We start from the raw sequence: 11,757 nt of genomic DNA, 5'->3' as shown, positions 1-11,757 counted from the left end.
GTTTGCTAAGTGAGTAGTTTGTGTTATCAGTTTCTGTAGTTTGTGAAGTGGGTGGGAAGTTTAATCAATTAAGACAGTGTTTGGAGTGTTAGTTGTTGTAGTATATGAAGGTAGTTATGGTGGTGCTTAGGGTGTGTGTGTGTGTGTGTGTGTGTGTGTGTGTGTGTGTGTGTAATGAGCTGTGGCAGTGTGAAGTACATGCATGTACGGAGAGAATGTTAAATGCAGTGGAGTTGATGATTTAGGCGATTTTTACACAGCGAAATATATTTGTATTCAGTATGATGGCGGAAGGAAACAAAAAACAAAAGGAGCTGTATATTAAATTGATTTATTCCTTTTCATTCCTTTTCTGGATTTTGTTGTTTTGTGGAAGATAATAGCTGACACTCGTAGACCCACATTTTTTTTTTTTTTATTATATGACTTCACCTCTTTCATAGTTTATACACTTGTCAGAATAAGCTGTTTCTCTTCGTTGTACCTCATCTGTTCGTCATTTCTCCTTACGCCTTCATTTTTTCTCCCTTTTCTTTTTCCTTCTTGAGTTTCATTCCTGTCCGTCTTTTGCTACCCTTCTTCGTTTTTGCCCTTCTCATCCTTTTTCCATCCTCCTACGTCTCCCGTTTTTCATTTTATTCCTGCTCTCTTCCTGTGCCTTTTTTTTTTTTCCTCCCCTTTTCTTCTGTGCATTCTTTACAACTCTCCTTTTGTACCTGTGTTTTGCTTCCCTTTTTCTCCCCTTTCTTTCCTACTCTTTTTTTCATGCCTGTGTTTCGTTTAACCCTTTCTTCTCTCACTTCTCTCTTCCCTCTCCCCTTTCCTCCTCTCCCAAGCCTCCTTCATTGGTATTTTGGTAACCCCAGTGGATCACGGAGGAAACTGTATTGGCCTCTGGTTTGCCACCTCTTTTGGTGTTAGTGCAATTTTCCTCTCTCTCTCTCTCTCTCTCTCTCTCTCTCTCTCTCTCTCTCTCCTTGACCGATTTCTCCCCGCTTTCTTTTTTTATCATTCCCTTCTCCCTCTTTAGATTTCCTTTTGTTCCAAGTGCCTTTTTGTTACCTACTTTTATCTCAGTTTTCTTCCGTTTCGTTTCTTTTTTTCCTGTTCCTTTTTTTTCGAGTCGGTTTTCTTTTTTCTGTTCCGCATTTCTCTCATTTCGTTTCCTTTTTTATTTTTTATTGTCCCATTTTTTCTCCTGTTCCGTGTTTTTCTTTGCCTGCTCCGTTTCTTGTTTCCCCTACCTCATTTTTTTTCTTATTCCGTTTCTTCCTTATCTCGTCCCATTTCTTCATTATCCTTTTTCTTTTTTCGTTTTTTGTTAATTCCATCTCTCTTCATGTTCCTCGTGCACACATGGAGAGGAGAGATTTGCAGCAAAGCTCTAAGATCTCTTGAGAACATTTAACTTTTAAGTCCGATGACGTACTGCTCACTTTATCCTTACAGTTCACTTTATTCATCTCCAAACGATTATATTCACTTTTATATAGGCATTTTGAACAGGCTGGGGCACATATTTACTTCATTATCCCCTTAAGTGCTTGAGGCCCATCTTAAATTGGTAGCAGGAAAGAAAATGCAAGCGACAAAATTGGATTGATAGGGTTGATTAGAGGAAAAAGGTTGCCCCAATACAGTCTTCCTCTCCACCTATTTTTGTTTGGGAGGTGCGAGGCTGCCATCCCTCTATTTGAATACTTTCTACCATCATGGTGTTATATTTTTACAGTATCAGTAGCCTATTCTTCTCCTTTTCTAAAACATCGTGTAATTCTGCTACTGAATCGACATCCCGCTAATTCTACGATACTGCTTTCCTCCTCTCCCCTATCCTGCTATTTTCTAGATACAGGAGCATTTCTTTGAGCAGCCCATTTAGCCAGTCATAAGGATTTTCGGACGCAAGTTGTTTTACTCCCGTAGACTTTAGCAGTGCCCCATATTGCGATCTTCATGGTCCCGCATCTGTCATTATTTTTGTACCAGTTCTACCAAAGAAATCCCATTATCTTCTTCCTATTTCTTTTATCCCGTTCTTCTGTTTTTGTGTACCATACCGTTAGCTCAACCGTACCGTTTTGTGTCTGTACCCTCCTGTTACTTTGTTTCCTGCACCATGCCGTTATTTCTTCTGTTTTTTGTGCCGTACCGTTAATTCTACCCTCCCGTTATTCCCCTCGTGTGGTGCGCTCTCCCTGATTGCGTTAGTGCGCCTTTTATGCACGCCCGCCAATACTGCAATCACCGCCTATGCTAAGCGTGGGAATTATGGCAGCCTTACAGCGCTAGTCCCCGCCGTCCAGTGTTGCCCTCTGCGTTTTGGTATGAAGATTTGTGTTTGGTATGAAGCTTAGTGTTTGGTTGGAGGCTTAGTGTTTGGAAAGAAGTTTAGTGTTTGGTATGAAGCCTAGTGTTTGGTATCAAGCTTAGTGTGTGGTATGAAGCTTAGTGTTTGGTATGAAGCTTAATGTTTGGTATCAAGCTTAGTGTTTGATATGAAGCTCAGCATTTGGTATGAAGTCTAGTGTTTGGTTTGAAGCTTAGCGTTTGGTGTGAAGTTTAGTATTTGGTATTACACGATTACACTGCTTGTCAGTAAATAAAAAAATAACCATGTATATGCAGCAATGAAATGAGCACAGCCAACGAATTTAAGATACATAGTACTTAAAATAATACACTGTTATCAGGAAATGTATAGCATAGTGAGAATAGCACAACATAATCAGCAAATGTATAGCCTGGTTAGAATGGCATAGTTTAGTCAGCAAATATATAGCATAGTGGGAATAGCACAGCATAGCGAAGTCGACACAGCATATGCAGCAGGTCCCCACAGCGACTCTGCCAAGGTTAACTAATGTGCATCCATTAAAGGGGCTTCCTGGAGTGCTGTGGGAGAGGCAGAGTTGGTGCAGGGAGAGTGGATGAGAGTTAGTGGCGGGAAGGCAGGGTGAGAGGGTGTGGGTGTGAGGGAGAGGATAGGAGGGTACGATGAGAGGGAGGGAAGGAATTTCAGAGGAAGGCAGGTAGGGTGAGAGAGTTGATTGGTGCGAGAGAGAAAAGGGGATAGAGTGGGTTAGAGGAAAGGAATGGGAGAGGACGGGAGAGGAGAGCTGAAGGGAGGGAAGAAGTAGGGGGAGAAAATGGGATGAGAGTGAGGGAAGGAATGGGAGAAGAAAGGAAGGCAGAGGAGAGGAAAATAATAATGAGAGAGAAGGGGAGTAGAGTGACGGAGGGAAGGAATGAGAAAGGAAGGGAGGGTTGAGTGAGAGAGAGGAAAAGCATGGGAAAGAAAGGGTAGGTAGAGGGAGAAACGGAGAAAATTACTGATGAAGAGGGAGGGAAGGAAAACTGAAGCAAAGGAGCGAAACATGAGACACTGATTAGAGGTAGTAGAGAGAGAGAGAGACTAAAACACAAAATGAAAGCAAGACGAGTATATATAATAAAGGAACAAAATTGAAGTGAGAGAGACAGAGAGGCAGCATTTAAGATACTTAAGCTCACAAGCCGCACCTCATCCTCGGCCTCCTACTCTTTCTTGCGTTCCTCAAAGCCTTTTAATAATACATTTCCCGAATCTCTCTCTCTCTCTCTCTCTCTCTCTCTCTCTCTCTCTCTCTCACACCTTGATTCATATTTTGTTTTTCCCCATCTCTTCCCTTAATAATTTTCCTCCAGCCCACTCGATTCCACTTCTGTATTTTCTTCCTTCTTCCATCAGCTCGTTTACTTTCATCTTGACTGATTTCTTCTTCCCCGCATCCATACACGCCTCACTCTTTCGTCATCCTCCCCCTTCTGTCTCTACAACTTTTCCCTTTTTCTTATCATCTTCCCCTTCCACTTTCCTCCCACCTCTTTCTACTTCTTTTTTCCCGTCGCTCCCCGGCACACTTCATTTCCTCCCCACTTACCTGTTTCCTCATCTCCCTTTCTCCCTTGCTTCCATTTCTCTCACCCCCCTTCACACAAGCAATTCATCCATTTTTCGTTCAGATTCTCTACGTTCTACCTTCTCTTCCTCCTCCCCCACTTCCTCTTCCCCGTACATTTTCGCTCCTCCTTTCACCCTAATCATCTTCATACTTTTTCATGTCTTTCTCTCCTCCAACCGCCCCCCCTCACGCATTTTACCCACATTTCTCTGTGTTCTTTCCCCTCCTGTCTCTGCTTTATATTTCTGACTTTCTCCCCTTCTTCTTTCACTTCTCGTCTCTTCCTTCTTCATTCATTTTTTTTTTCTGCCTCCTCCCTCTAGTTTCAGCTTCCTACTTCTCCTCCACCACTTCTCTTCTCCCATTCCTCTTCTGTCTCCTCCCTTCATTTACAGCCATTTGTTCCTCCCTCCCTCCTCCTCTTTTTACTTCTTCCTTCCTCTCCTCCATCCTACCTCTCTGCCCTTCCCCCCCCCCCCTTCGCGTCTTCCCTGCCCACCCCTCATCCTCTCCCTCCTTTTCCTCGCTGTCCCCTCTCCTTGATCTTGACCAACCTCCCTCCTTTTTCCTCTTCTCTCCTCTTTCCCCTTTCTGCGTTCTCCCTCCAGCTTGGCAATTACATTCTTCCCTCTCCTTCTTTTCTGTCGTCCCCCTCCCCTCGTTTTTATTCTCTTATTTTTCTTCATCTTCATTCGTGCTCTCTCCTTCCCCTCAAAATCTGCCAACTTTTTTTACTTCTAGCTTCAGCCACTTGTTCCTCCCTTGTCCACTTCTCCTCCCTCTCCACACCCCTTTTATTCTCCCTCCCTCCCCCCCACCTGCCCCCTTCTCTCTCCCCTTTTCGTCCCCTCCCTCTCCTCCTTTCCACCCCCTCCGCAGCTGGTGCCCTGACTTACAATCTGGCCTGGCGGGATACACAGGCCGGTAATACCCGACAGTAAATTCCCGCCCAGAATCGGAAACAAATGTGCCACCCAGGAGAGAAAAGCGAGGTGCCAGTATCCGATTTATAATAGAGAGAGAGAGAGAGAGAGAGAGGACAAAAGTGAAGTGCTGTTCCCTTCAGGACGACGTCAGTATGTATTGTACTTATTTTTTTTTATTTTTTTATTGCTTCCATTAAACGCTTTGTATAGCTCGAGAGAAGTCCTGGAAGTGAAGAGGATAATCTCCCTAAACCCCATCAGCTCAGTAATTTGTGTTTTTCCTTCTTTTCACTAAGTTATTTTATTCAGCTTGGGAAAGACTCTGTGCGGTGAAGATGTGAAAGAGGTGGAGGTTCAGAGAGAGAGAGAGAGAGAGAGGATAATGGGGTGAAAAAGGAAAACGAGGTGTGAACAGATTTATGAGAGAGAGAGAGAGAGAGAGAGAGAGAGAGAGTGAGAGAACCCCTGAAATGTCGATCTTATGCGAATGAAGAGTACGGGGTCAGGGAAGAGGTAGTAGAAGTAGGTGGATTAGGAGATAAAAAAGGAGTGAAGGGTGATTATGGACTAGTAATAAGAGTAATATCGACTCACTCATATATATATATATATATATATATATATATATATATATATATATATATATATCACTCGATATATATATATATATATATATATATATCACTCGAGTCGATATATATATATATATATATATATATATATATATATATATATATATATATATATATATATATATATATAAATGATGTATAGTGTGTATATATGTATATGTATGTACAGTATTACACTGCAGCAAATAAGAGAGGGGGGGGGAGGGGCATATAATTAGTCAGGAATGAAAGGAAGCATTAGGGAAGATGAAAGCTAGAACATAGCTTTAATTAAACACCAGTCAACAAAATTTAGACTTAACTCATCATCCTGCTGTTCCCTCAGTACGATGACGCCCATTGTGCTTCATTCTTGTTGCCTCCAGCGAAATTATTTAGTTTAGGAGAGACCTTTAGACTTAGAGAGTTATGTATTGCCTTAATTAAGCTTTTAACATTAGGAGGAGGCTCTTTTTAAGCTTAACAACATCATTTGGCCGTACAAAGATTATATAGAAAGTTATCGTAATGCAGGGTATAAGTATGAATACTTTACTTTTTTATTATATAATGCTTAACTTTACTGGAGGTTCATTTTTCCCTTTTGTTTGCCTTTGCTTGTTCTTGTTGTCGGTCTAGGTAATACCAAGAATAAATGTCTCTTCAGTGGTGTATTCGAGTCCAATAAGTTATCCTTCTCTGAGGCGTAAGTCGGCTGTTTTTGTCGTGCTAAATCGGTGTTGGTATTTACAGCCACGCCAGAGGACAGTAATTGCCTTCTAATGACCAACAGGCCAGCGTGTCCATGATATGTTGCAGATCCGTGTGTGTGTGTGTGTGTGTGTGTGTGTGTGTGTGTGTGTGTGTGTTTGTGTGTGAAGGGTGGGGTGCGGGATTTATGTCTTTCAATATATGTAAGAACTGTTGTGTAAGTGGACCGTGTGTGGAAAATATGTAGCGTGAAGGAGGTAGTTGTGTCAGCGGCTGTTGCGTGAGATAATTTACTAATTGTTCAGGTTAGCGGAAAAATACATCTCGCCATTTTTCACGGACCCAAAAAATAATCACTCACACGATGAAATATATTATGAGTAAGGAATCTTGTACAAATAACCCGGTGTGATCCTGTGATTTTATAGCTATTCGCTGTTTGCAGAGTGGTACAAAACATTATTCTTGTGATCATTGGAGAAATCTCAACATCTCTTCCTTGCCGCTTTACTTTTCGAATTACAGATATTAGCTAGTGTGTAATACTTTAATATTATCCACATGGTTAGCATCATACCATGGTAGAGACGCCACGATGTAGAGAGAGAGAGAGAGGAAATGTTTAAGAGAAGTAAATTGCGAAGTATATTAAAAACTGACTAGAGAGAGCAATGTATAAGATAATCATGTAACGAAGTATACCCCCAAATCGGAAGGAATAATTGACGGATAAATGCATGAGGCAAGTAGAAAACGTAATATTGTTATCACTAGAGAGATGAATGTGTTGGGTGAGTCATTAACGAACTGAATAATCACCAGGTAGGGATGTGTAAATGTACGAGGCAGGTAGATAACGAACCGAGATATTATTAGACAGGCCACTGCATGAGGCTGGTAAATAACGAACTAATCACCAAGTTGATAAATAAATGAGTCAAGTAAATAACAGACTGAATAATCATTAGGTGGATAAATAAATGAGTCAGGTAAAGAACAAACTGAATAATCACTTGGTAGATGAATAAATGAGACGAATGAATAACCCAGTCTATCTCAGAACCAGAACTGAATAATCACTACATAACTCTGCCTGGCCTCGGGTTTCCTACGCTAATCTCTTTATGCCTCATTTAATTACCAAGATTCCAGCTAAAAATTATCGCGCCTTCATAAAAATTAGCCACAATCCTGGTGATCCCTGGGTAGTCGCGCCAGATCCAGCAGAGATTACACTGGATCCCCGCCCAGTCAGAGAGAGAGAGAGAGAGAAGCGGGCCTTGGCACTAGGTCCATGTGATTTTTTTTTTAATGTTCTGGTGTAATAAATGTTTAAAACGGGTTGCAGGTCGATGGTGTTGTGAGAACTGACTATTTGGTGCTTATGGATTTTTTGAGAGAGAGAGAGAGACAGAATTACATTGGATTCACTCCTAGTCAGAGGCATTAAGAACTCTGTGGTATTTTTGGAGGCTGATTATATTTGCTGAATTATTAAAGAATGAACCAATTTTAGATTATAGTTTTTATAGTTTGTTTACAGTTAAAGCGATATTTGTTGAGAGAGAGAGAGAGAGAGAGAGAGAGAGAGAGAGAGAGAGATTGCATTGGATTCCCTCCTAGTCTTTGGCCGTGGGAGAAGGTCAGTGTTACATTTTGGCCATTGATTTTTTTTTTGGGGGGGTATTTTGGGTTCAGTAATTTCTTATATATATAGCCACGTAAGCTACTACCTTTAGTGTATGAGCTGTCACTTAAGCGACTTCCCTGACTCTATGAAATGCAACGTGATATATTAGCCTTACCATAGTGATGTGACACGATGTTATTTTCTCGGCAGGTTGAGAGAAAGCGTCACATCGGCAACGACATCGTCAACATCGTGTTCCTGGACGGCGGGGTGGAGGACATGGCAGCCTTCTCACCATCCTACATCAAGTCACAGTTTACTCGTATCCTTTTACGGGCAGTGAGGAACCTTAAAATTAACACGATGTCAACTTTTGCATGTTAACTAGACCACAGCCAGATGATTGTATTCAGAGTTTTTCTTCAAATCCTGTAGTGAAGGGCTGGCTCAGGACTAAATCTAACGCTTCAGTTCGAATGGCCTCTCCTAAAGTCAGTAAAATCGTCTGAAATTAACAGCAGTGAAATATACAGTGCATGGACCGAAGAATTTAGCCCAAACAGTAATCGGAGTCACTATTAAGGTGAATAAAACCGTCTGGAGGTAGCAAAATTATAGTATTAAGACTTCATCGGACAGAGAGATTAAGGACTGGCAGCGATTATACTGGTAATATTTTGGGTAATCATACAAAAGAATGAATTAGTTTATTTATACGATTGACGAATGCAGAGAATATTGGTCATTGTTAATTACAGTTTTCATTGTATAATACTTTTTCTTGTGCTGTTTTTCCTTCAACGGATTTTTCCTTTTAATACAAATTTGTGCATAAAACTTACTAAGGAATATCTTGCTATTAATATTTTTGTTAAGAGTTTTGCACAGTTGCTTGCAGTAAATTCAGTTAACCTACTACTACAAAATTCTTGTCCCCATTTCATAACTTTATTAACGGCCTCACTTTTTCTCTCCTTTCCTTGTTACCATACCTGTCATATGCTTCGTCAGCCTCCTATTGCTCCTGTCTGTACTTCTTAACGTCCTATGTCTCGCCTGTCACCTTCTGTATTTCTATCCTTCCCTTCCGTCTTCCCTTGTCTTTGCTCAGCCACCACTTATTAACTCACCACCACCTTCATGCTTGTAACCTTTCTTCTGTCCGTGCCCTTTCTCTTTCTCTACCTTCCTCCAGTATTCTTCTTAGCCCCTAACTTACCCCACCCCCTTGCTTGCTGTCTCCATCTAAACTACTAAAACTCCCTCCCATATATACTCTCCTCACTTCCATTCCCACCTTACCACTCCACCCAGCCCTCCTTCCCACCTCCTTTACCATCTCTCCTCACATCCCTTCTCCTTTTCCTCCCTTTTCTTCGCATACCCGACTTTCTTTCATTCTTTACACTTCCCCTTATCCTCCCATATTAAAACCCATCCCTTTTCTCGCTACCTCAACAATCTTTCCATTTCCCATCTCATCCTATCCCCGTAACAACAGTCGTTCGTTTCCTTCCTTCTACATACATTAGCCACATTCCATCACCTATTTTTTCCTCCCTCACATATCCCTCTCCCTCCCTGTCAGTCATTTCCACCCCATCAGGCCAGTTCCCCTCCTTCATTCCTTTCACCCCCTCATTTCTGTTCATCACTTCCCTTTCTGGTACGGTGCCTCCCCTGTCGCCCAAATTTGTCCCCTTTTATCTCCAATTCTTTCTTCACCACTCCATTTTTCCCACTTGCCACTCCACCTACCCCTCCCCCTTATATGACTGCATCTCCCCTCTCACTGTCGTCACTCTACTCTTTCCGTCCCTCACTAATCACCCCCACCCGTTTCCCCTCAACCCCCCACCCTTTTCCTTCAACCCTCTCCCCTCTCCCTCAGCTTCCCATTGGTGTCCTCCTTTCACTACCCCTCGCCCCTTCCCTTTACCCTCCTTCCACCATCCCTTGGGCTTCCTCTTTTCGTAACCTCACTTCCTCCTCCTCTCCCCTGATCCTCCCTCCTCGCCCTTCCTTTGACTCCCTGCTGCCGCCACCCCATTCACACACCCCCCTCCACCACTTACTCGTTACACCACCCTCCCTTCCCGCACCCCCTTCCTGTAATCCCTCCCTTTGACTCGTTCTGGTCACTCCACTCTCCGCCTTTCCCTTCCCCTCCCTTTTTGCCCCCCTCTTGCCACCTCACTCCTCTTTCTCTCTCCTACTCCACACCCTCCCCTCCCCCTTTCGTCACCCCATCCTCCTTTCCGTCCCCCCCTTTGACCCCCACCCTCCACTCCCACTTCAGCCCTGCCCTATACCCCTTCCTTTTGGCCTCTTACCCCATACCCCCTCCCTTTGACCCCTTCCTCCTTTTCTTTCCTCTCCCCTTCCCTCCCTTCCCCTTCCCTTTTTTCTTCTTCCCCCCCTTTCCTCCCCTCCTCTTCCCTTCCCCCCTCCCCTCCTCTTCCCTTCCTCCCTCCCCTCCTCTTCCCTTCCCCCTCCCCTCCTCTTCCCTTCCCCCTTCTTCTACTACCTCCCCTTTCCCCCTCCTTGTACCCCCTCCATTTGCCCCTCCCAGTCCCTCTCTCTCCCTTCCCCTCCCAGCTATTGCGCCCACTCGCCACCCCGCTCTGCTGATCAAAAGCTGGGCGCGAGGACCATTTCGGGGGCCGTAATTCACTACATAATAAATCCACTGGCACGAATATTCACGCTAATGCCTGCCTGCGCCACCAAAGGAAACACCACCGATTAAAAAAAAAAATAAAGGTATATTAATTCTTTTTCGCCCTTTCGATGGTGGATCGGTTATATGAACTTGGTCAGGAAAATTATTGTTGAATTGGTGATATATATTTTTTCACAATTTTATCCTGTTTTTATAACATAACAGGATATTAAAAATGTTGGTTGTTAGTATAGGTGTAAGTGGAGCCACATATTATTAGTTTCTTTTACGTTCTTTTTTTATTACTGTTCACATCTCACAGATATATACAGGGCAACATATAATTCTTGTATTGCTTCTCAGTGTATGGTAATTATCACATTTGTATTATTTATTTCATTGTCACTTCTTTTATTTTTTTAAATCTAGTTTCTTTAGAGGAACATATTTGATAATAGGTATTGTAAGTACAGCTGTCATTTGTCATCCTCTTCATAATTTATTCTTGGCACCTCCAGACTAGTTAAGTTACTGAGGGTGTTAAGTACTGCCATCAACCACCCATTCACTACAGGAGATGACCTACGCTGGATAAAATAGTCTTTGAGTCTGCAAAAATAAAACATCAAATACTCGTGGTGAAAGAACTAAAATGGATGGCAAACTTTAAGTATTCCCAGTACTGTTTCTTGTCTTTAACCCCTTCGCTTCGTTGACGTATTTTTCCTGTTGTTCTTCCTAACTTCAATTATATTTTGCCTAGATTGGTCCAGTAAGTAATTATTTAATTAATAAAGAACGTATCTAACCTTCCAATCCAAAGCTTCTGATGGGCTAAATAAACTCGTCTGAAAAAGGAGGAATAAGGTAGGAAACATGTCATCGGATTGAAGAAGTTAAAATGAGAACCATTGAATATTTCCCTCTCGTGCAGCCTCCGGGTGAAGGTTTTGCATATTCCTCCTCCTCCTCCTCACCACCACCACCACCACCACCACCACCACCACCACCCCGCCGCGCCGCTCCCTCGCCCCAGAAATTCTCCCATTAATTAAAGGAGTCAATCAGGCGGGTGGATGGATCACCTGGACGCTCATTTTGCAGTCGCGAGGTCTTCAGTCCGGTTGGTGAATGGAACTTCTTTTTCTTTTCTACATTTTCGTCGCTCCTCAGGGACAGCTTGCCGGTGACTTATTTTCTCGAAGTTGGTGCCCCAGCCTCCACATCCGTAACTATGGGAAGTCTGTTTTAACCTGGCAAAGATCCCTCAACA

At 42.7% G+C, this 11,757-nt stretch overlaps 1 protein-coding gene across 1 annotated transcript in view; it reads left to right on the top strand.

The window, feature by feature from the left end:
* LOC145417325 (GTPase-activating Rap/Ran-GAP domain-like protein 3) overlaps window positions 1–11,757 on the top strand; it is a 750,816-nt gene that overhangs the window by 663,918 nt on the left and 75,141 nt on the right. Inside the window, exon 11 of the mRNA XM_080286003.1 lies at window positions 8,033–8,144. Within this exon, the coding sequence (XP_080142129.1) occupies window positions 8,033–8,144 (112 nt within the window). The remainder of the gene's footprint in view (window positions 1–8,032; window positions 8,145–11,757) is intronic.

This window comes from Coenobita brevimanus, chromosome 110 (genome assembly GCF_032717465.1).
Source record: "Coenobita brevimanus isolate Jiangsu-jjx chromosome 110, ASM3271746v2, whole genome shotgun sequence".
Taxonomy (NCBI): Eukaryota; Metazoa; Arthropoda; class Malacostraca; order Decapoda; family Coenobitidae; genus Coenobita; species Coenobita brevimanus.
Note: the sequence above shows the minus strand (reverse complement) of the source record. Positions and strands in the feature narration are given on the sequence as shown.